Source organism: Leopardus geoffroyi, chromosome C1 (genome assembly GCF_018350155.1).
Source record: "Leopardus geoffroyi isolate Oge1 chromosome C1, O.geoffroyi_Oge1_pat1.0, whole genome shotgun sequence".
In the NCBI taxonomy this organism is placed as follows: domain Eukaryota; kingdom Metazoa; phylum Chordata; class Mammalia; order Carnivora; family Felidae; genus Leopardus; species Leopardus geoffroyi.
Genome location: NC_059328.1, coordinates 154700250 through 154726599, shown reverse-complemented (window position 1 = coordinate 154726599; position 26350 = coordinate 154700250). Strand labels below are relative to the sequence as shown.

Here is a 26350-nt window from a genome sequence, read left to right as displayed (position 1 = left end):
CTGATGGAAATAGCTAAGGTTTCCTTCATAGAAATATATTTTTGTTCATAATTTTATTAACTAATGTCTAATTTTTGTGACTGTTATGCTACTTAAAGTTTATCCTTCAGGGCCTCAAACTCCCCAGTTATCTATCTTTCTTAGAATGAAGACAGTACTAGAGGTCTTTCTCTTCTCTGTCAATCAATTCAAATGGCAAGAAAGGATGAATCTTTGTTTTTGGCTGTTATTTTTATGTTTACTCAAGCTTTAATCACTGGGAATTCTGTTTTCATTTTAGTATGGTTAAACAATTAAACACTAAGGGTTTAAATTCTTTCTTCTCTTTATTCTCAACCCTGTGCTTATTAACCTATAAACAAACTAAAAGCACACTCTGGTACTCATACTCTTTTAGGAAATCAAAGAATACTTTAAACTGCCAAGATGCTTAATGTAAATTGGTAAATTCAGAATTTTACATTCTCTAATGTATCATGGCATATTGTTTGTGTAGACACCATGCGCTGGTTCAGTAAGGTTAAACACACTTTCAGCATGATTCTTCATCACTACCTTCACTTCCTTAAAAAAACATTTACTTCAGAAACATGGACCTATATGTAAATATCAAGTCAAGATCCCAATCAGATTTTTCATAAATAAAAATATCTGTGCAAACTAAGTAAGATCACATTTTAAGAAGTGTTTCATAAAAGCCAAGGGAGAATTAGAACTGCCCTCTCGCCAAGTATTTTTCTAGTACCAAAAAACACCATTGTGGGAGAATTACAAGGAAGAAAGTGAATAAATGAAGGCACTTTCACAAATCTAAAATTATTTTTTTAAATTAGAAAAATTCATATTAGTCTGCATATTCATATTATCAAGAATCCAAAATGGTGAATATTTGAGAAAATGAGTCAGCATACCATTTGTCTAGCTACATTTTAATCTGTCATCAACTTATCTATCACCAACTTTGCCAAAGAAAGGGTATCAATAGACATTTTCTGTTTTCTTACAGAGATGAAACATAACCTTAAAGTAGTCTCATAGTTTAAAGCATACATTATGTCAAAACGTCTTTTTATTTAAAAATTCCTACCTCTTTGCTTTCCTCCATATCTGACTCACTGCTGAATTCTTCAGTATTTAAATTTTCAAAGTCGGACTCTCCGACAGCAATTGGTACAGTCACAGTGAGGCTGGGATTGTTTATGAATGACATATAATCACTTTCATCCACAACATATTTTTCGACACTGCTGCCTATGCCACTGGTAGTTCCATTTCCATCTTTGAGATAATTGAGATCTTTGCCTATTTCTATAGTGGTATGGTTGGAAATACAGCTGTCTTTTTTGTTATTTAGATCTTCAAGAGGTTTAATTTCATCTAAAGCCTTTTGCTTTCTAACAAAGGCTTTCTGAATAAATTCACGTAGTTTTCTCTTAACATAATCAATTCCTTTCTGCATCCTCCCCACAGCAATCTGGAGATTGTTCATTTCATTATCATCATCAGTGGCGGCAAGGTTGTCAGAACTGAACGAACTCAAGAGCAAGGCCAGGAAGAGGTTCAGAACCTGAACACAACAGGAAAATAGGTGATCAAAACATTGTGTTGTTTCAGTTGCTCTTAACTATAAATTTTCCAAAATTACTCTTACATCTCATTTTTTTTTTTTACTAATAGGTATTCCTTTTAGTTTATGATAAACTATTCTGGAAAAGGTGAATGGAATAAGTACCTGGCCAATATCAAGTAATACTATTAACACTATTTCCTTTTCAGTCATTGCAAAATTACTGAAACCACTATTATATGAAACTTCTAAATGAAGTTCAGTTCCAAAAGAGAAATCTTAGTTATCTAGATAACCATACAGTGAATAAGGAAAAAAAAAGTTTTATTTGGGATGCTAAGTATTTTCCCCATGTGACCTGGATTTTCCAGGACACTGATAATTTATTATAATTTTATTCCTAAAACCAAAGATGATTCCATAAACATGATTTTATTTTTATGTGTTTGTACCAATTTTTGCACATAGATAACTTACCAAATTAGAAAAAAATATATAACTATTGCTAAATCAAAAGCCACAGTTTTGGTTCAGAAAATCTTGGTCACTAGATCTATAAAATGGCTGAAATACTATACAAAATAGTTATTATATGATAATAATGATGTTAACATCGACTTATGATGGTGGAATCAAGGTATTACCTTGAACAAGATTACTAATTAATCTGTAACTCGAGTCTCCAAAAATAAGCCCGTCTGGTATGAGAGAGTAAAAAGATTAGTGACTATAAACCTTTTTACGTACTCAACAAGTATAATTTACTAAGGGATAGCGTATTCAGATGGGACAAGGCCAAGCTGTAAGTTTTTTCCAGGATTTGATTGATAATGTTTATGAGTCTCTGATTATTCAAGCATACAGAGTAAAAAAAGGATATAGTAGTAAAGGGAGCCAAAGACAAAATGTAAATAATAAAGAAGAAGAGTTCTAGAAAAGATTTCAAGGAAAACTACAATGAAAAGGAGGCAGCATCCTTGGTCCATTCCTACCTTTCCAATAAGCTAATAAGGCCTACAACTCCTTTGATATCCAGTTACACGTTAGTACAACCAATGGTAGTAAGAAATGTAAAAATTTGTAAGATCCAATAAGGACTTCAGATAAGCTGTGAGTCTATCTTGACATCTCTCAATGGCTACACCATGGCTGCTGATATTCATACTAAGGCCTCCTCCTTTACTTCAAGAATTTACCAATAAAGTTATATTTTAATGTGCTTTGCTTTTGGATTTATTATTTGGATGAAAAATAGATGAAAGAAAAAAATGCCACATTTTGGTTTTTATCCATAATAAAAGTGAATTTTGGTGTCATAATTGTTTTCTAGATTTGATTTCTGAAGGTTTATTAATGAACTTTGTCTATTAGGAAATTTTTTCTTGATATGTATCAATCAACTCTCCAGAGTGAGATCCAACTTGTATTTTCTCTTCAAAGTACTGAGAAAATAATACAGAGTACTGTTATAGCTGTATATGGCCCACTCCCGTTTCTTGTTAGGAGGGTGGGGCAGTCTGTGGCCTCACCTCTGTCTTGCCTTTGGACCAGGCATCACAGTGATTCCTGACACTTGTGGTGGAGCACCATAAGAAGTTTATGTGAGTTCAAATGGCGTTCTATCAGTTCGCCTTTGGGGGACTTTCTTCTCTTTAGTGAGGATGAAAAGTAAAAATTATAGGAGGCAGCGCATCAAGTCATTCTGCCTTGTTTAAGCAAATGTAATCTGAACACATTTCCTTACTGGTGGCAAACATGACAGATATTATTACTGCCTTAGTTACTCCAGAAATATATCCAGGATATGACAAAAGAAGAAACTTTTAAAACTGATAGTAAGAAAAAGAAAGGAGAGCCTTTAATTTTTTCCTTAAAGGTACAGGATTTAAATTTATGTATGTAGATGGAAATGATGATTTTATAGACTATATCTCTTTATTCATATATAGTAATATAAGTTTATATGAAATGTCATCATAGGTATAAATACTTCTGAAATTCTCTTCTCAACTTGAATCTTCTGTACAATTACATGTCAGATTTGTCTTATTTCAGTAAATTAATAATTTATATGGGATACCCATCTGTATATACACATATATTTGAAATCAAATTAAATCTATAATACAAACTTATGACTTTTATTTCTGTTCTATATAATCCTAGGACTATCTGTTTCTGTACTATGCAATCTTATACTTCTCTGAAAGCAAGCAAGTTGTACTGGGGATTGTGGTGGCTGTAAAATATACCTACAAATTATTTGATACTCCTCCACTCAAAAGTTAAAGCCCAATTCCTTCTTAAGTTGAGTTCTTCTTAGTGACTAGCTCTGATGAATGCAACATGGCAGAGGGACAGTGTATGACCTCAAGATCAGAACACAAAGAAAGCTTCTCCTCGCCCTCTTTCTCGTGTCACCTGCTATGGGAGAAGCCAGCTGCCATGTCATGAAGATACTCAACAATCCTATTGAGAGGTCCATGTGGAGAGGAACTGAGACTTTGTGCCAACAGCCAATAAGTAACTGGGATTTTCTGCCAATAACTAAGAGATGGAGCCTTCTTGGAAGCTGATCTTTCAGCTTCAGTCAAGATAACTGGGTCTCTAGCCAACATCTTGACAACAACCTTATGACAGACCCCGAGTCAGAACCACCCAGTTTAGCTGCTCCCAAAAGTATGACCCACAGAAACTAGAGATAATAAATATCTGTCATTTTAAGTCACAGTTCAAATTTCTGGATTGCACACTGCTCACGTGTTTTGTTACTTCAAGAATAGGTCTGAATTATCTAACCCAATATTGAGGAGGTTGAAATCTGCAAATGAATATAAATAAATGATAACTGTTAGCCTTTTCTTCTTCCTTTGGGGAACTGGAGGTTACTTTTATGTGAAAGGAAATTAAGTCTATAAATTATATACTTTAAAATATTGGTTATGTCAGTCCTTGTTCTATGCCTCTGGATTGGGACTTAATCATGAAACGCAGTATAATTACTTAATATTTAAAGTAGAAGAACCTGATACCCTCATTAAGTCTATTGTTTTCTCTTCTCCATCCACTGGGTCCACTGTTGCTTGGTTTGGGACAGTCTACTTTTCTTCCTAACAACCTAATCTTACATCTTAATTAAAGATAATTCAGGTTCAACTCCTTGACAAAGCCTTCCTTGATTATCCTTGCCATTGTAAAGCAATGTTTCCACTTAGTGAACTTGATACATAGTACTTTGTTTTTACATTTTTGACGCGTGTTAGATACTTTCTATTTTAATCCTGTTTGAGTAAGTCATATCACTGTGTCATATATATCTTTTTATCAGCTTTTCCATGCCTCCAGGAATCAGTAAAGATGTGTTGAGAATGGTTCATTGGATATAGACATGGTAAGTGATTTTTGAGTCAATGTTACTTGCCAACACTATAGTTTCTAAGTACCAAATAACTTACGCGTGTTTAATGGATTGAGATCATCGTTAATTTTTACCTCCAATTTGTAGGAGAACTGAATCTGAAACATTTTCAAGTGATACTGTTGTTGATACTTATAAATAAAATGAGTGACTATTCTTAGCAACACATCCATGCTTTAATACAAGAACTGAAAGGTAAAAGCCAGAAATGGCTCTCTCCATGGAATAGTAAGAGGTATAGTGACGAAGAACAACTTTGATTCAAAAGGTATTTTAAGAGTTTATGTTATATGCCAATTATGTCTCAATAAAACTGGAAAAAGTTAAAAACAAAGAATAAACAAATAGTTAAAGAAGACTTATGTGGGTCTCCATAGTCTAAACTATACCTGGTTCCTGCAATAATGAATAATTGAGGATTGATTTTAAAAAGGCCCAAAACATAAAACATTCATCTGTTGAACATAATTTTTATGGTTACATTGTCTTTTACCAAAAATAAGGAAAATATTTTTACTACATACCACCAGGTTTCCAATCACCATGACCATCATGAAGACAGTAAGGCACATGGTTTGGCCAGCGACTTCCATACAGTCCCACATGGTTTCGATCCACTCTCCACACAGTACGCGGAACACAATCAGGAAAGAGTGGAAGAAGTCATGCATGTGCCAGCGTGGGAGCTCACAATCATTGGAAATCTTGCAGACACATTCTTTGTAGCTCTTACCAAAGAGCTGCATGCCAACCACGGCAAAAATGAAGACGATGATGGCCAACACCAAGGTGAGATTACCTAGAGCCCCCACAGAATTGCCAATGATCTTTATCAGCATATTCAGGGTGGGCCAGGATTTTGCCAACTTGAAAACTCGGAGCTGGAAACAAGAGCAAGAAGGCTATTACTGCCCTGCCTTCTAAAGAATCTGTAAATTTATTTACAGGGAAAATCTACAGCATAACTGTCTTAATTGTAGGGTGGTGGGTTATTTGTGTGTCAAACTATTATCTAGCAAATGTATCAGTTATTTAATACCAGGTATTATTTTTCATTCTAAAATAGACTATTTTGTAAATAAAACAATTACATTATACAGTTCTTAATGGCATTTTGATAATAAGACACACCAAAATTTCCAGAATCTTACATAAGCATATGTAATATTCTTTTTGTTTTTCTATGGGAAACTGATATATCTGAGATTGATGGTGATTAATTAGCAGAAACTGTTTCAAAGAAGTGGAGGCTTTCATTACTTAAAAGCCCAAAGTAGATACATTTTGTAGTGTACTTGAGATGCACAGGTACAGATAAAGTTAACACAAATTATACAAGGTACAAGAGAAAAACCACCTAATTTCTTTAAATCTTTAGATTGCTTTAATCTTGCTGTTATCTTTAGTTGGCTGTAACATCAGGCTGTATTTTATAGGAGATTTATTACACCGTAATCCCCCTGCCCTTAATTGCGTTTTCACTTTCTGTGGTTTCAGTTACCCACAGTCAACCATGGTCTGGAGGCAGATGATCCTTCTCCTGACATATTGTTAGAAGGTTAATAGTGGCCTAACAGTTTGTCACAACGCCCACGTCATTCACTTCACTTCATCTCATAACATAGGCACTTTGTCACCTCATATCATCACTAGAAGAGGGTGAATACAATACAGTAAGATATTTTGAGAAAGAGTGACCACATTCACATAACTTTTTTTGTTTTTAATTTTTTTTAACGTTTTATTTATTTTTGAGACAGGGAGAGACAGAGCATGAACAGGGGAGGGTCAGAGAGAGAGAGACACAGAATCTGGAACAGGCTCCAGGCTCTGAGCTGTCAGCACAGAGCCCGACGCGGGGCTCGAGCTCACGGATCGCGAGATCATGACCTGAGCCGAGCCGGCCGCTTAACCGACTGAGCCACCCAGGCGCCCCTCACCTAACTTTTATTAAGAGTATATTGTTGTAATTGTTCTGTTTTATTATTACTTATTATTGTTAATCTCTTACTGTGCTTAATTTATAAATTAAATTTTACAACAGGTGTGTATGTATAGGAAAAAACAGTATATATAGGGTTCAGTACTATCTACATTTTCAGGGGGTCTTGAAACATATCCCCACAGATAAGGGGGGATTACTCGAATTACTTTATTTGAATAAGAAATACTTGGACTTAAGGAAAAATACATATTTTGTCAACTCTTATGTCTTTAGTGACTTAATAAATCAACTCATTATAGTGTGTAAATGGCTTGCACCACTGTACTTGACATGTTGGTTGTATTATTAGCTCATGGAATCCTCTAAAGTACCATTTATAGTTCAACTGCAGCAGCGTTTCATTTCTGATGTTTCAGGAAATGTCAGGCCAGGAGTAGTGCGTTATTTAATGGCATATAAGTGATCCAAAGGAACAAAATATAAGCATCAAAATGTTTAATTTATTGCCAGGGAATAATTAATGCAAAAGAGCCTACATACTAAGCAAAACACTAATGATATTATTTCCTATCACTTCCTACTTCCCCAAACGGAATCACAATCATCACAAAGATTTACTAAACACTTTTTAAAGTACTTGCCCATACTACTTGTTATACAATCATTTCTAATCATTTCTGTTGTTGTTGTTTGGCATCCTTCTAGGTTCAAATTAGATCCATAGCTATCTAGACGACTAGGTAAGGACCTTAGCTGTAAGGACGACTAGGTAAGGACCTTAGCTGTAAAAATTTGATCTTTGAAGGCAGTAAGGGAATTCTCAAAAGACTTCACAGCAAACTCTTGGACCTAATCACCATTAAGATAAGTTACCGATAGGAACTTGTCTTTACAAATTATATACAACTTCTGTTATTTGAAAGTAAATCACAAAAAGAGCCAACTCAAAGTAATAGCATGATAAAACGTATCACACTTTAAATGGAAATGTGCCAAGTGATATTTTGTCTCTTAATTTAAAAGTTTCGTGAACTGATGAATATAAAGATCAAATAAAAGACTTTGTTTAAAATTAATAAAAACATAATATAGGCAACTCTTCTTAGAGACTGGATTTAGTGACTTCCTGGTTGGCTGAAGGGGCAAATGCATGGGAAGCTCTATCATCTTCTCTTGTCTACTCTACCCAGTCTCAAGTCTTGACTTCTATGGGGGCAAAGTGGGCAAGTCCATAATTCTTGAGCCTCTGAGAGAAAGGTGTCTCGTCCTAAATCTCAGCCAAGCCTTATGAATGGTTAACTTCACTAACTGAAAGATGAATATTGTGTTGTTTAATTGTGATTTGGATTTATATATGAATCCTTTTTTTTTCTCCCTCCCCATTAGCCCTGCCATTCAATCACTAAAGACAGAGCTGTTGGCTGTTCATTTGAATGAACTTCATCTATCCATGAAAGCTCTGATAAAGATCAAAGTACTGTCTGATTGTGGAGAAATCCAGTGTGTTTTTAAATGTATTCAAATAATATTGTAACTGTGGGAAATCCTATAATTCTTACTAGATAAGAGTGATGTCTGATTATATTAATTATAAAAACATTACGGATACTCCCAGTTAATTTACCAGCCGAAATGATCGGAGAACTGACAATCCTTCCACGTTTGCCAAACCGAGCTCCATTAAACTAAGGCTCACGATTAAGCCATCAAAAATATTCCAGCCCTCTTGAAAGTAATAATATGGATCCATGGCAATTATCTTCAGAAACATTTCTGCTGTGAAGATCCCAGTGAAGACCTAAATGAGAAATGTTATTACACAAGTGAATACTCTTGAAAACACTAATAATTATTGTCTCCCAACAGACCACAATCCAATTACAAATTTTAAAAATTGGTTTAGGTCCAACAAATCAGTAACCTCAAATGGTCTGTACTCAAATCAATATTTAACTGTTTATTATATTTAAGGCTTATTAAGTGATGAGGAGTACATGAATTAAGACAATAAAATTAATATTGTCATTTTAGTTATCTTACATGAAAGGTTCAGTTAAATCATTATGGTCAACTGCTTGGCTCTGTCTTGTGCTAAGAATATTTCACATTAGCTGTAATAAACATGGTCACCACCAGCCCTACTGATGGTAAGAATACTAAAAATAAAAATTATTTTCCTGACCAAAAAGAAGCAGCATTCTCCATTCTCTATTTGCTTACTCTACAACTATTTCAACCTTTCTCCTCCACATGTCTTCAACTGTTTCCTTATCTTTCACTCTCAGTACTTCTGTGTCACAGAGAGGTAACAGAGGTCAGCCAACCTGAACTTTCTCAGTGTTCCATCTACCTAACTACTTCTATCCAAACCCATGCTTTGCTCTAATTTCTCTGCCTGTGTTCTGTGTCTCCTTTGGTTTTCTCAAAGAATTCACCTTCTCAATTAACCTGTAGTTTTAATCTCTTCTTGCTACTGACTGCTTCCAATTGGGATTTTATAGGGAGCAATGGACACTCAGTCCTTCTCTACCACCAGCATCATCAAAGAAACTCTCCTTGCATTCTACTTCCCCTGTTAGCTACCCCCTATACATCCTCTCCTCATGGCCCAACTTCTTTAAGAGGTTGGGTATTTGTCTATACTCAGTAGTTCCATTTCTTCAACTTTACAACATATCAGTCAACACAACCTGCTTTAACCAATTTCACCAACATAGCCACCAACATCACCATTGCTAAATTCAATTGAAAATTTTGCAGTTATCTTGCTTACCTCTTCAGAAGTTTTTTCACATTGTTTACTGTTCCTTGTTCTTTAAAATATTTTCTGTTCCTGGCTTCAGTGATCCACACCTCCCTGGACACTTCTCAGTTGCTTTTCTTCTAACAAATTATTCGATATTGGATTTCTTCAGAGGTCTCTCTGTCCTGGAAATTCTTACTCTAATTTTCCTTTTACAATAAGTTTACACTTTGAGATTTATTTTTCCATTCAAGCACATCTCCTGAGGTCCAGAAATATATACCCACTTGTTTATTCAATACTTTCATTGAATGGCTATTTTACAGGTATCTCAAATTCAACAGATCCAAAATTCACCTTAAAATTTTCTCTGCACAATCTTGCTTCTCTTTTGATACTCAGTAAATAAACTCACTCTCAAACTTGGTGACTATCTCAGAAACCTGACAGTCTTACTAACTTTTCCAAATATCTCTTGAATACTTCAGGTTGAAATTCATCCATGCAGGCATTACCAGCTTATTCTCCTTTTATTGTTGAGTAGACCTCCATTGTTTGCATATTCTACAGGTATTAAATACTGTGTAACACTTTTTGTTTCTTTTCTAAGCAATCTTTTTGCCACCCAATCATATGTGCTAATCTTTTCATATATTTTACACTTACATACACTGTAAACTCTTGCTTTAGAAAATCAGCTGTCTTTTAAAGAAATTAAGGAAAAAAGACAGTCTTTTCTATTTACCTACATTTTTAAATTTTGCGTGACCATCATTCCCAGATTCAATTTTCCATCTAATATGCTTTTCTCCTTCAGCCTGAAGAACTAACTTCCTTTGGCATGTCTTGTAGCATAATTCTGGCACAACTTCTCTGTTTTTGTTCATGTTAAAGTCATTTCACATTAGCTTTTGATGGATAATTTCACGGCAGAATAATAAGTTAACTTTTTATTTTTTTCTTTCTTTCATCTGGCCATTTTCTCATGGACTGAATTATGTCTGATGAGATATCAGCCCCAGTCTTCTGGCTGTTTCTAAAAGTTTCTTTTATTTTCAGCAGCTTGACTAAGATTTGCCCAATGTAGTTTAAATTTATCCTTGCTGATGTTCACTGAAATTTTATAATTTAATTTCAAAATGTCTAAATTAATATTTGCCACCAACTTTGAGAAATTTTTGGCCATTGCTTTTTCAAATATTTGTTTTGTTCTACTCTTCACCTTTCTCCTTCTGGGTCTCCATTATGCAAATATTCGACCATTTGATGTTATTTTGCAGATTAGGAAGACTCAGTATACTTTTCTTTTTGGTTTTTCTCTGCCATTCAAATTGGATCATTCTATTGATTTGCTTCAGTTTAGCAACCCTTTCTTCTGTTGTCTGCTTTTTAAAAAACCCATCAAATGAATTTTTCATTTTAAGATTTTTTCTTTTTAGTTCTAAAATGTCTAGATGATTCTTCGTTATAGTTTTCATTTCTTCCTGCTCATACTCTCCATCTGTTTATTCTTTATGACCATTTATTTCCTTCAGAGCATTAAACACATTTATAATAGCTCTTCTAAAGTCCTTTTATGTTGATGCTAGCAATTCAGTCATTTCTGGATCTATTTCTATTGAGTGTTTTTTCTCTCAACTAAGACACGTTTTCCTATTTCCTTCACATATCATGCAATTTTTTATGTGATGTGTGTTGTAGAGAATTCTGATCAATTATTTTCCTCTGAACAACAATGATTTTTGTTTTATCAGGCAATTAGGTTGCAGGTTGGCCACCTGGAATTTATGGTAGCTATGTTTTATATTTGATTAGGGCAGAATGATTTTGGTTTATTCTTTGTCCTAGCTGAATTCTAATTCTTCGGCATAGTCTTTACTTCTGAAGTGCAGCCCATGTGGGGTTTCAAAGAAAAGCTTGAAGTGTTTGTTCAGTTTCTCTATCTTGGTTGGCCTCAAATTCTAAACTCTGTTGTGAGGTGTCCCTTTTTATTCTATTTTTTGGAACTGTTTGCAAAGGATTGGTGTTAATTCTTTAAAACTTTGATAGAATTCACCAATAAAACTATCTGGGCCTAGGCTATCCTTGTAGGAGTAGTTTTTTTTTTTTTTTTTTCCTAATCCAATTTTTACTTACTACAGGTTTTTTCAGATTTTCTATTTCTTCTTGACTTAGTTTCAGTAGTTTGTTACTTTCTAGGAATTTTTCCATTTCATGTAGGCTATTAATTTGTTGGCATAAATTATTCATAGTATTCCTTAAACTTTTGTTTATGTAAGGCCCATAGTGATGTCCCCTATCCATTCCTGATTTATTTTAAATTTTTATTAAAATTTTTTTAATGTTTATTTATTTTTGAGAGAAAGAGAGAGAGAGAGAGAGAGAGAGAAACAGTGCGAGTGGGGGAAGGCAAAGGGAGAGAGGGAGACACAGAATCTGAAGCAGGCTCCAGCTAAGACACAGGGCTCAAATTCACAGACATGGGGCTCAAACTCACGAACTGTGAGATCATGACCTGAGCTGAAGTTTGATGCTTAACTGACTGAGCCTCCCAGGCACCCCATTTCTGACTCTTTTTTATAAGTCTAGGTGAAGATTTATCATTTCTGCCAATCTTTTTAAAGAGTCATCTTTTAAAATGTTTATGTATTTATTTTGAGAAAGAGAGAGACAGAGAGACAGCATGAGAGGGGGAGGGGCAGAGAGAGAGAATCCCAAGTAGGTCCGTGCTATCAGTGTGGACACCAACGCAGGGCTTGATCTCACAGAACTGTGAGATCATGACCTAGCTGAAATCAAGAGTTGAACACTTAAAACGACTGAGCCACCCAGGCACTCCATTTTTCATTGATTTCTAATTTAATTCCATTTTTGTCAGAAAAGTATTTTGTATGATTTCAATCTTTTTAAGTTTATTGTGGTTTATTTTATAACCTAACATATAACCTATCCTGGGTAATGTTTCATACGTCTTGAGAAGAATGTGTATCCTGTCCATATATTTTCCACTATTCCATGATTCATCTCAAAATGCAATTCTTGCCTTCCTTAACACATAAAGACAAGTTCCACTTTGAATTGTCCATTTGTTATTTTTGTCTTTCCAGCATCTACTCTCCTAGAAATGTCAGATTTGGATTTTTTTTTCTCTTTATAATCCACTCATTTACTCTGTCTTCAGTGATAAGAAATGGTACTGGTGTGCTCAAATAGGGTATTCTAACTCTAGAATCAGAGTAACTGACTGGCTTAGAAATAGTCGTGTAACTACAACCAGGCCAACAATATTCTACTCTTAGACCTTTGTTAAAGTAACTAGTTAGGAAGCACGATCCTTCTGCTCAGGTGTAAGATAAAAGTTGGTAGAATGCTGCCATCAATAGAACACCCAGCCAGAGATGAAGGAAACATATTGGGAAGAAGTAGGGTCAGAAAATGACTCCCAATGACATTGCTGGAGAACCAGAATCTAGATAGGTTAAAACATGGAGCTGTGCCCAAATGGACATTAGCTACTTGAGGTAATGAATTCCCTTTATTTTTGCTTATTCCCATTTGAGTTGTTTCCTAATATCCACCTCCATAAAGTTTCTTTCATCCATTTCTCATTTTTTAGAAATAATGTTGAAGAGGTTTTTATATAGGTGAAAATTTGGACTAGGTAATGTTATTGTCCTTTCCTACCCTCCAGTTCTATCATTTCTGACCACAGTTTGTAGGAGTCTCTGATATAGTGTTCAGACCTCCCATTGTTCTGCCAATTTCTCATGGGTACAGTTGCCCCAACTGTAAAATACAGACAATCATAGTATCTACCTTAGGACTGAATTTATGGGAACCTAGAAAGAGGGAGCTCATGTAAATTTCATTTCTCAGGTTGGGAGGTGCATGAGAACTTAAGCCACTTACATTGGTATCAATATATTTTTGTTGCCTGAATTTATTCATTTTGTTTATGAGAGAGAGAGAGAGGGAGAGAAAGGAAGAGAGTGAGAGTGAGTGGGGGGAGGGGCAGATGGAGGGGGACAGAGGATCCGAAGTGGGCTCTGCACTGACAGCAGAGATCCCGACATGGGGCTTGAACTTAGGAACTGTGAGATCACGACTTGAGCCAAAGTCGGATGCTTAACAGACTGAGCCACCCAGGTGCCCTCATTTTGTTTCTCAGTGGAAGATCACTTTCCTTTCTATCCCTCTACTGTATAGCCAGTGAATGTTAACACAAATTTTTAAGTGAAAATGTATGCAAAAATTCATCATTATAAATTCTTAAATTTATGGGAAAAATTCACACAGAAATAATAATCTCTATGTGATATTTCCTCCCAAAAGAATTCATCTTCAGGTGTTTATAAATTGTTTCAAAATTATCTAACTTGGTATATTTTACAGTTTGATTGACAAATGTAGTCATGTTCTTAAGAATCTATTCCAAATACCTGAGAAATACACAGAATCTTGTTATCATAGACCAATGTCCTCTATAATTCATAATCATTTTTCTTTTTAAATTTATTTATTTATTTTGAGAGAGAGAGAGAGAGAGACAGAAAAGGACAGAGAGAAGCAGAGAGAGAGGAGGAGAGAGAGAATCCCAAGCAGGCTCCGCACCAGCAGCACAGAGCCTGACATGGGGCTCGAACTCACAAACCAGGAGAGGATGACCTGAGCTGAAACCAAGAGTGGGATGCTTAACCAACTAAGCCACCCAGATGCCCTATAATAATCTTTCTAATGGATGGGCAATTTAAATTTAATTCTAAATCAAATTGTACATAAAATTCTTAATTCTTTCCCACTCCTTAACTGTAGCAATATATTTTTTGTTGTTGAAAAAGGGATGTTAAACTTTTGCTGTCCACGTTTACATGGCCAATTAATTCATATTTAACTTGAGGGTGATATATGAAATTCCTTAAAGCAATCATGAACTCTTTCAGTGGGAAGAGGAACCCTCAGTGAGTCTTACCAGGTTTCCGACTGACAGCACGCTGCTGAATTGCTCCGTCATAGGATAATGCTCCATGGCCATGAAAAGAGTATTTAAGACAATGCAGATGGTGATGGCCAGGTCAACAAATGGGTCCATCACAACCAGGTTGACGAGATGTTTCACCTTTAACCATGGTTTACAGCAATCCCAAATCAAACACATGTTAGCAAATTTGTACCAGCAGGGTGGGCATTTCTGTCTGGATTCTTCAAGTTCTGGAAAAAAAAAGTTACAATACTCATGAAAACTGCTTACTTTCTATTAAGCAGCATTTGGTTTAAATTGAAAGTGAATTTTTAGAAATCTAAAGTTGTCAAAAGGCCTTAATGGGTTAATCTGATTGTGGAACAGGTTTCACCTATCATGGTTTTGCTGTAGAAAACATGGCCACAAAAAGGCTAGTGAACTTTCCAAATCTATTTTGGTTAAACAGAATTTCTAAGATTCTATCTGCAATATTAAACTGTCTGAAAATTATCTTCAAGGATATCCAAAACTAATGGGTAGGACTTGGGTTAAGCTCATCCATGCTCCAGATCGAGCCAGATGCATATATGTTATCAAAGAATCCCTCTCAGGAGATGTCTTAAAATCTTTATCAGTTATCATACTGAATCTCAGTTTCTTGGATTAGGTATGTGTTTTGAGACAAAATGAGATATTTTTGTCAGTGTCACCAGTCTTAGTTAAAAAGTTTCCAGATAAGCCTTGTAAATACAGACTTGCATACTGAACTCATCAAGATTGTTTTTCTCTATATTTCATTATTTAACTAGAGGGCACAAAAGAAGAGAAAATATGTACCTTAAGGAACTGGGATACTCACTGTTAGCATAAATCAATGTTTCAACTGGGACTTATGTGCTACTGGTAAAATACAAGAGGATTTTCGGTGGAACATATGTAGAACTCATAAATTTTCATGGTGTGAATTTATTTTAATGTATTAAAATGTGTAATTATCGTATCAAGCCTATAAAATTTCATATCAAAATACATTATTTAAGAAAAAGGTACAATGGTTTCAAGAAGCATTTCAACTAAAAAATAGGAGAGAGAAGAGAGATTGCACAGCTCTTTAAGGTGATATTCAAAATACTGAAACTTGGTAAATACTGGCAAAGAATTTTGGAGAATTAGGAAGTGGGAGATTACTATCTTCTTGGGTAAGATGCTCTTTTAATAAACTCTTGAGTGGGAAGAGACTGGAGAACTTGTTTTCTGCCCGTGTTATTGCTTCACACCTGTTTACCTGCTCTGCTAAATATGAGACCACCATTTCTTAACACTAAAGTAGAGGGAAAGATTCTTTTTTCATTCATGACATATTTGACTCTGATCAGTTACCTTAGTATTACTATAGTAGCAACTGTAATATCCCTCCAAACCTGGTATAATTTACTAGAAGCTAAACTTTGTGGGAGAGAAAACAGCATATGGAATTGGTAAACAGGACCACAGCTAATGATTTTTTTTGTTTTTTTGATAAACATTCATTATTAGCTAATGCTGTAAGTTTACCACTTCCCTCTAGGAGATTAATTTCCCAATTATTTTTAACAGAAGTCTATTGGAGGTAGATTCTTCAGTGATCTCTTTAGGTATTAAAATTCTTCAAGTGCACAGTTTATTCTATTTCTCTTAATATGTAATTTTGTAAATAATAAAGAAGAGTTGAGGTATAAATCAAAGGCAAAACATAATGATTAATCACCAGTTATTGCATAGATGCTTTTAAGACTCCTACATAACATCATGCTTATACTGAAGATAAAAAGATGTCATTTACAGTAAATAACAAAAGAGAAATGAAATAATGACTCTTGGTCTATGTAGTCAGAATAAGTTATTTTTTAAAATGCTACTTGTCATTCAGTAGATAAAAAGAAGCAAACAGGAATTGTGTAGAAAAAAAAATATACCAGAGAAAAGTTCAAAAGGGAAGATTCATCCAGTGTTGCTCATCTTGACACCAGGAAAAAGTGGAGCAAAGTTGTTTTAGTTCTAAAATAAAATCATTCAATTATTCATGCCAGAGAGAGAGAGAGAATGACAGGAGAGAGGGAGACAGAGACAGAGAAAAATAATCTTACATTTTAAAACAAAACAAAGCACTCATGAAAGAACGACAGCCATTTCTCCATTATTCCTGTGTGGATTATCCGCAGTGGGATTCATTTACATCCCAGTTTAGATATTTTGTTGGCTCTCCTCAATTCCTCAGGTGTTTGTAACTTTCCCTCTCACTATCCTTCCCATGGATGTGACCAGGAAACATTTCTATGCGGTTTTTGCATTTAAAACTTGAGAAGCAAACAATTTCATTAAATAGGAGGCTATTCATTACCATGGACAATGGAGACTTGACTGTAGTTCAAAAGAAGGAAAACAAAAGATGCCAGCCAGCTGGATCAACAAGCCTGGTTCAAAAAAAAAAAAAAAAAAAAAAAGGAGGGTAAATTAAACCATGATTAGCTTTGAAGGAAGATCCCCAAATAAACAAATTATGTCAACTTAAGAAACCTTTCTACTGTTAGCAGGAACAAAAATAGGAAGGACCATATTAAAGACAGCTCTAGTATGCATGTGTATGTGAAGTATTGCTAACAACCAACATAGATCAATGCCACATTCCATATAGCCAACGAAAAACAGAATGAAAATGTTGCCATTGTCCCTCACAAAAGTATAAAGTCACAAAGCTCTGCAGATATTAAACCAAACACTCAGTCTCCTTCCTGAATTATACATATTTCTAGGACATCCTAGGCAACTCCATTGAGATACATTTCAATGGAGAGTCATTTGGGTGCACTCATTTTGAACTCCAGATCTTAATTAGTGGACAAGTCCAATCTTGTGGTGGATTGATGTTTTTCAAGTAATTTCTTATGTTAGCTCAAACTTAATGGTATCAGAAGTGCAAAGTAGGACTGTTGATTTAGACTTACCCTGTCTCCTTCTCTACTTCTTGCTTTAGGGAGCAGACATGCTGCTGACATCGGTAGCAGAACCACTGGCAGCTTCCTCTCAGTGGTTTTGCTATGGCAAGGAGCAGAAGACCAGAGAATCTTCAAAAGATTTACCTGGAGGGACAGGGAGGAGCAAGCTACTGGCAGCTGGGGGAGAAGAGGGAGTGCAAGCTAACGCAGGCGAGGTTGGAGAAGAACGTACTGAGTTTAATATTCCATAGAAATCAGTGAAAAGATTTCTGATACTGCAGTAGGATATTATAGAAATTGGGTCTTGTAATATTGACATGGCTGTGATATATTCAGCCATCTACACGGTGGGTTTTTCCTGGCTGTGACTTTTAGGCTTTGGTACTGGTATTAGTATCAAAGGATCTTTGCATTCAGACTAGAAAAGAATTATTCCAAGAATCCATCCAATACCAAGAGAAACTATAACTAACAATAAGAAAGCCATGTGCCTATGCCTCATCTCTCATTCACCATCTCTCTTTTTTTTTTCCTTTGACATGTCTACACACACATACACACACACACACACACACACACACACACATACAGCTTGGGAGAGGGCAGAAAGAGGGAGTTATAACAGAGATAGGGAGAGAAGGGAGAAGGGGGTAAGGGAGGAGGATAGAATATATTTTATATGAAAGTATTTTCCAAGTAGTTGAAGTTGATAGTTCATATTTAAATTCACTTACAGCATGGAAAGACACAAATGTGAATTAACAAAAAGAACGAAAATAAAACAATAATGATAATATTTATTAACTGTCTTCTAAATTCAGATACATAGGTGCTTTATATATGATGCCTCAATTCTTACAACAATCTTATGCCTAAACTTCATTATCTGCATTTTACTGATGGAAAAACTGTGGTTTAGAGTCATAAATTAACACATTTAACATGTAGCAGAGCCAAGAATTGATCACAGATCAAGCTGTCCCCAAAGTCTTTATTTTGGCATTATAAGGTCCAGACGTCTAAACAGTATGTTAACCACTCAGAAATATAATCTGCAGCTAAATAAAGAGATGATATATTGTAATACTCTGGTCAGAGAGAGGCAAGGGTAGTTCTAAAAATTCTTTAAAAAAATGCTTCAAAGAGGTTAATATAGAATCCTAATCCACATTTTTAATTTATATTTCTGGTTAAATACAAGGACTTTATAACTTGTGTCTTAAGCAGTTAATACAATTCAAATGGGTTAGCATCATCATGAAAATAAATATTTATAATGTTACTCTTTTCATTGTCATGCACACAACAAGCTTCAACAGTTTAGAATTTAATCTACAAAAGCAGTATTCCAAGTATATCTTGAATTTGCATTAGCTTCCTGGAGACTAAATGTAAAAATCTATTCGAGATAGTACAATCTATGTGTTGTATGTGGATTTTACTTTTATCTGGTAAGAGATATAATGCTGGTATGGTATAAGGTCAGGAAGAATTTTCTTGGAATTTATGGAAGTATTTTGTTTTCATCATTACCAAAGCACCACCAAGTAGCTCTGCTGTAAGGCTTTTGACGTACCTTCCATAGTGTTGGTCAAAATACTAGCTAGACTCATTGCTCTTTGCCTTGCCGTAGGATCTTCCAGCAAGTCCATGGAAACATGGTAAGAACTGGATCGTCTCTTTCTTAGTTCTGTTTCAGTAGTTGTGCCCTGAAAATAAAATTTCAGATAAAATAACTATTACTCTTAAGGGTAGCAAAACCCAAAGCGTTCCTATAATAGGTGCTGCTTAACTAAATGTCCACCAGATGAGAATAGCTCATTAAGACATTGCTGGAATCATCATTCTTGGGAAGTGTTTGAAAGCCCATCAGATTCTCACCCTTCATGGATGCCTGGGTTTGCAATCAAGCTGGACTTTAATTCCTCCCCCTTGGAGCTTTTGACTGGAGGGATCATGCCTACCATCATACAGATGACTTTTAGCATTTCAATCAATCTTACCTAGGACTTCAGATTCAAGCTCATTGTTCCTTGATTTACCCTCAGGTTGAATTATTAGACCTTTATAGACACATATTCATGTGGTTTAATGTATGGAAAGAAGTTTTAAGGTTTCCCTAATACTCATCAGTAACAGTTCCCCTAAAATGTGAATTCCACTTGTAAAATGTTTTTGTTCATTATCAACAGGTAGCATTTCCTAACATCCTTAACAATAAAAGTAAAATATTAGAACTAATCTGCAACTGTCTTACATTTACAAAACAACTCCAAAAAAATCCACAAAACAACCCATATCCTTGGCACTGAAACTCTAATTTAAGGCAGTAACACCAATTTTAGGAGCTTTGATTTTTAACCATGATAAAATGATTTGATGATTTTCTATTCCAAAATAAAGTCACCAAGATTTCAACATGGGTGGAAATCTATTCCTACTTTAGGAGATCAAACAATGAAATTAATTATCACAGGAAGAAAGGGCAAAACTCATACTTTTCAAATGCAGATCTGAGGGCCAATAACAAATAAGTCATTTTTAGTTCTCTGAGGATTCTCCCTATTTCTGAAAAAGCAATATGAGTCCTGTTCATCTACTTTGACTTGACTGTGGGATGAGTAATATTATGTTATTAATCTGCATACCTCTAATGTAGACATATTCAAAAGCAAAGTTTCCACTTAACTGATATGATTGCCATTAATGGCGATAAACATCTATACAGGTCACTCTAAAAGTAATTTTTCATAGAAGAGAAATAAAATTAATGAGAAAAAATAACCCTTCTCTGATGAAACTAAAGCTCTTTAAATCAAAAGCTTATCTCTCAAAAATTAAAATATTTGGCCTGGTCAGAGAAACAATGTCTTGAGAAAAAGAAAGGTCACTTACAGTTCATCTAGTCTCTTTTGCTCTATAGAGAACTATATGAACAATCCTAGATCTGTCTAATCTTTAATGATAGATTTCTGAACCTCTAATGATATTACTGAGGAAATTCTTAAGTTAAATTGCTTCCATTGAATTTATGTATAGAGGATACTGTGTGCTTTGGAGGGGGTCATTTGTCCTCAGCTGTTTCTTTTCTTTTTCTTTTCAATTTTTCAATGTTTATTTATTTTTGAGTGAGAGAGAGAGAGAGAGAAAGAGTGTGAGCAGGGGAGGGGCAGAGAGAGAGGGAGACACAGAATCCGAAGCAGGCTCCAGGCTCTGAGCTGTCAGCACAGACCCCCATGTGGGGCTCGAACCCACAGACCCCAAGATCACGACCTGAGCCGAAGTCAGAGGCTCAACCGACTGGCCACCCAGGTGCCTTCAGCTGTTTGTTTTCTATTCTCATTTCCCCCTCTGCAGTCTCTGAAAACCTCCTTCATCTACACCTTCAGCTCCAGCTGCACCACAGGGTAGTGCCCTGCCTCTCAGCACCTGACCACAGGATTGAAGAATGGACAGGACAGAGGGGGAAATAAAAGGACCTCGCTAAGCTCTGCTTCAAATGGGTTCCAAATTGCCTTCAGAGATTTATCCTACCCTCTCTGATAGGGCAGTTTTATAGTAATTACTGAAAATGCTATTTTCTGAGATTCTCTTTGTATTTATGCAAAAAAGTTGTGGATTTGTTTTTGTTTGTTCAATTAACATTTATCAAGATCAGTGATGCTCATACTTTATTATGTGTAAGAACTTTATTATTATGTGGGATGCTTATCAAGGAAGGACTTTCCCTGACTTGGTTCTCTTCAGTCTTTTAGTCTGAGTAAGTCTCAATCGGCCCAGGAATCTCCATTTTTTTTTCCCCTTAAATCACTTTATTGAGGACTGACTGACATGTAAAAAGCCGTATATATTGAATGTATGCAATTCAATGAGTATACACTCATGAATTATCATCACTATCAAGGCCACAAACAACTTCAAAATCTTCCAAAGTCTCCTCCCACACCCTTTATTATTGTTGTTGTTGCTATTATTTGTGAGAACACAACACAAGATCTATCATCTTAGCAAAATTTTAAGTATACAATACAGTATCATTAGCTTATAGGCACAATGCTCCACAAATATCCAGAACTTATTTATCTTGCTTAATGAAAATTTTGTACCCTTTGACCATCAAACTCACAGAAGCAGAGCAGAATGGTGGTTGCCAGGGGTTGGGGGAGAGGGAAATGAGGTATCTCCATTTTTAAGAAGCATTCCAGGGAATTCTGATGCAAGTAGTCTGAGTGTGAAGTAGTATATTTTGAGAAACACTGGATTAAAATGAAAATGTTTACCTCCTTAGCAATTTCTTATTGTCCACTTAAGAAAGTTTAAAAAAAAAATCAAAGGAAGGCAATACTGAAGAATGGATAGAATGTAGGTTTAGTAGCCAGCATACCTGGGGTCAAATCTTAGTTCCACCATGCACAGGCCTCAGTTTCCTCCTCTGCAAAATGGGGATAATATTAGTAACTATGATAAAGGGTTGTGGTGAGGACTTAATGAACTAATACATGTAAAGTGCTCTGGACAGTGTCTGGTACACAGCTACGCTTATTTTTTAAGAGACGTTGATATTCTTTCTCCATTCTTCCTGGTTCCTTCACTGCAGAGTTCTACTTTTTCACGATTTTATCTGAATCCAGGAAGCTTGGACATTTCTTTGGGAGAAAGTGGGGGCAGAGGCCATGGGAAAAAAAAGTGATCAATGGCTATTTCCGTAACCCAAGTTAAGAAGTTCCTCTACTAGGTGACTAAAAGCTGACTCTGTATGATTTTATTGTGGCTTAAAGAGCTTGTCCAACTATAATAAATGCGATTGTATTAAAAAAGGCATACAAAGAAGATTTTAATATTATTTGGCAAACTATAAAATACAACCAAATGACATGGCTTGAATACTTTTATGTCAGCGACTAAATTCTAATTTAATACTAAAGCTTAAAAGCACCTTACGTTTTACAAATGAAAATGTCAATAATATATCCTTATTATATCCTTACCCTAATATATCCTTTAGTCAAAACTCTTTTTTATATTCTTGACTTACAGTCTCTTTGTTTACATAAAGAAATCATGATAGCAATATAGAAAATCGAAATCTGTTCTAAAAATGACAATACATGACCCTACCAGGTACTTTGAGTGACTTCTTTGCCACACAAAGGTACAATGGCTGGGGTCATTTGAGTGGGTGCTAAACATGTTACAGTACTCTGACCTGCAAAGAAAAAGAATGTTGCAGGGCAGGATTTAGACGTCTTTAACGATAGTATCTACTTGAAGTGAAGTATCAAATTCTCCTTTTGATGGAACAGTAGTAACAAGATCCTTAAGCTGAGTATATAATCTCTTGCATTTCATTCTATCATATTAATGTTCTATTATATTAATTAAACATTATGTTTGATAAGTTATTGCTGTGTTTTTTGGCAAGTTTCACACGCCTGGGCCTCTGAGTATATCTTTTTCTTCTTCCCGTTTTATGATGAATACTTCTATTTAGATTTTATGAGACCCAACCTGTATTTTTAGTTAATTTGTAGAAAACTCTAAATAGAACAATTTGACAAAAGAAGTTCACAGCTGGACTGAACCAACCCTAACAACTGACCTTACAAAATTCTTGCATGTGGAAATCAAACAATCCTCCCACCTACACCACACAGGTCCCTTCCCAGTGGCTGCAGTTTTCACTGGCCTCACCTCTGGAAGGAGTTGTCCAGCTGGAGACGTGAGAGCAGAAGGCCCCCCCACCAGGGACACCACTCCGTTGCAATCCACGGCGCTGTGCATCTTCCCGTTCACCGGCAGAATGGGGAGTACCCGGGAGGCGCGGCTGGCCTGGCTGACGTTGCTGTGACGCCGCTCTCCGTGTCGGTGTGGCACAAACAGAGAGTCTCTCCTGCTGTCATTGTCTTCAAAGGTGCTGTGCTCATCATCGGCAAAGTCATTCTCAGAGCCAATATCCTTCGCTCGACCTCTGAAACTGAAAAGGCTCGCCCTACTGTTGCGTCTTGGAGAGAAAAGGGAGCCACGGATGCTCAATAAAGACTAGGAATAACAAGAAAGCAAACGAAACACAGATGAAAGGAGTTAAGAGCGGTCATTCAGAAATACGTGAGACTTAACTTGTTGTTTCAGATTTGTTGACTTGCTTAAGGCCAAGTCATTGGATGAGTGGAACCATGGGACCCTGTGTTCACTGCTTGTGGTGTTCTGGCACTCTCTGCTAGGCCCACCTCTTTTTGATTTGCTTTCCCTTTTTCTCTCTTCCTTCATTTTTTTAATTTTCCGCCATTTTCTTCTATTTTACACATGCCTTAAGACAGTCACAAATACCCCTCAACATTGTTTTGTCCCATTATTGGCACTAGAACAGATTTTTTTGCTAGACCCTATTCTAGAAGCCAGCCTCACTTAACAAGCCAATGGAAAGCAATTGCATATACACCTACATTTAGATCCTTTGAAGCCAAAAATACACCAAGAGCTCACTAGCGACCACACCCTGATGCAGACCTTACCACAGAGGAAAATAAAATCAAGCTTGCTGGTAAGTCTGTTTAATTATAGTACAAGGAGCAGCTTTCCCCCTTCCCTTTGCATATTTTATAAAGTCTTCATGAATAAATTAAACAAATCAAGCTGAGAACTTTATGATTCATTCCCTGATTTTCACTCTTCTGTCTCTCAAGAAATCTGAAGAGTACCATATTCACAAAAACCTGGTTTTCACTAAGTATTTGGTCACAGTCATTACCCAGGTTTCTAAATGGCTACATTGTCACTGCCACCATGCAGTTTACCTTGATTCTTAAGCATAGCAGCCTTGAACACAATCACTTCCTGTTTATTACTAGTCTACGTTTATAACTTTACTGTGGTAAACACTTTTTGCTCATCGGATATCCACTTCTTCTTCTGTCAACAGTATCCTGATTATCCTTGACAATAATGTTGAGGCAAGACCATGACCCAGGCCTAGCCAATGAGGGTATTCCATAGAGAATCGTGTAAAGATGGGCAGGGGACCCTGCTTGGTCCACTGACAGCCACTTCTTTCTTTTACAATTGTTGGGAAAAGAGGTGCATTTTCTTTTTTTTTTTTTTTAATTTTTTTTTCAACGTTTATTTATTTTTGGGACAGAGAGAGACAGAGCATGAACGGGGGAGGGGCAGAGAGAGAGGGAGACACAGAATCGGAAACAGGCTCCAGGCTCTGAGCCATCAGCCCAGAGCCTGACGCGGGGCTCGAACTCACGGACCGCGAGATCGTGACCTGGCTGAAGTCGGACGCTTAACCGACTGCGCCACCCAGGCGCCCCAAGAGGTGCATTTTCAATTGGGGGTGCTAAGAATATTGACTAGAAGTTTGAACTTGCAGTGGGAATCTTGCCACTGTGTTGGAGAAACCCGGGCTGAAATATGGAGAAATGCTTGGCCATAACGTGTTTTGAGCCCTCGAATCCAGCTATGCCCAAAGCTACTCACAGATATTATCTATCTGATTTAATCAGGTCTCTTTTTATTTAGGCTGACTTGAGTTAGAGTTCTATGATTATTAATAGAAAGAATACGGATTTCATCATACTAATATTATTAGTTTGATCTTTTTCTCTCCAAAGGATTTAAAGCTAACTAAAATTATTTTGTACCTATATACAGTTCATATTCCCTGACCAACAAGTCTGCTTTTGATTTTCTTTTTAGCTAAAGAATAATGTTTCTCAGTAACGTCAATAAACATCTACAAAACATTTATAAACTTTAAACACTCTCTTATGTTATGGGATTCTATTCATTTACACAAAGAAGCACATTTACTTATTTCTTAATGTTTCTTTACTTTTGAGAGAGAGAGAGAGAGAGAGAGAGAGAGAGCCCACACACAAGCTAGGGAAGGACAGAGAGAGGGGGAGACACAGAATCCAAAGCAGGCTCCAGGCCCCGAGCTGTGAGCGCACAGCCCAATGCGGGGCTCAAACTCACAAACCATGAGATCACGACCTGAGCCGAAGTCAGGTGCCCTCACAAAGAAGCACATTTAAAGAGACTGATCTGCTCCTCCAACAGAAGTCATTTCTACTTTTCCTATTCCCAAATTTTTTCATCTTAGTTCCAACTTCATTAGTAAAATTCCTTCTTTGCTTTATTGTTTTCCACACAAGTAATTATTTTTAAAATTTCTCTTGGACTACCCAATTTCTTTCATCTCCTTTTGCTCTTTTCACAAGATATTTTGATTTAGCTATAAAAACATAAGAATTACAGGATCTGTGACATACTGGTTATCGTCAGCTCAAAAGATAAGAAATGCTTGGCAATAAGAAATAAGGTAGAGGGGCGCCTGGGTGGCGCAGTCGGTTAAGCGTCCGACTTCAGCCAGGTCACGATCTCGCGGTCCGTGAGTTCGAGCCCCGCGTCAAGCTCTGGGCTGATGGCTCAGAGCCTGGAGCCTGTTTCTGATTCTGTGTCTCCCTCTCTCTCTGCCCCTCCCCCGTTCATGCTTGTCTCTCTCTGTCCCAAAAATAAATAAACGTTGAAAAAAAAATTAAAAAAAAAAAAGAAATAAGGTAGAAATTATATGTATCACTCTTACTAAGAGTTTATATTTTAGCTGTAAGTACTCCATTCAGAGCCAATAGAAGGATTGGAGGGAGATACGTTATAAAATTGCACACAAAGTTTCTCCAAGTTCAAAGGCGAATTATGCCATACAAGAGCACAGTTTACATGAGATGGCTGTATGAAAAA

General features: G+C 36.1%; 1 protein-coding gene across 5 annotated transcripts in view; it reads right to left on the bottom strand.

Moving 5' to 3' along the window:
• The window catches only part of LOC123599009 (sodium channel protein type 2 subunit alpha), a 140629-nt gene that overhangs the window by 36076 nt on the left and 78203 nt on the right, over positions 1–26350 (bottom strand). For all 5 annotated transcript variants that reach the window (XM_045480056.1, XM_045480055.1, XM_045480059.1 and 2 more), the window contains exons 12-17: positions 23300–23647; positions 19185–19317; positions 14643–14881; positions 8555–8728; positions 5510–5866; positions 1088–1567 (exon numbers count right to left, since the gene is read on the bottom strand). In XM_045480056.1, the coding sequence (XP_045336012.1) occupies positions 1088–1567; positions 5510–5866; positions 8555–8728; positions 14643–14881; positions 19185–19317; positions 23300–23647 (1731 nt within the window). The remainder of the gene's footprint in view (positions 1–1087; positions 1568–5509; positions 5867–8554; positions 8729–14642; positions 14882–19184; positions 19318–23299; positions 23648–26350) is intronic.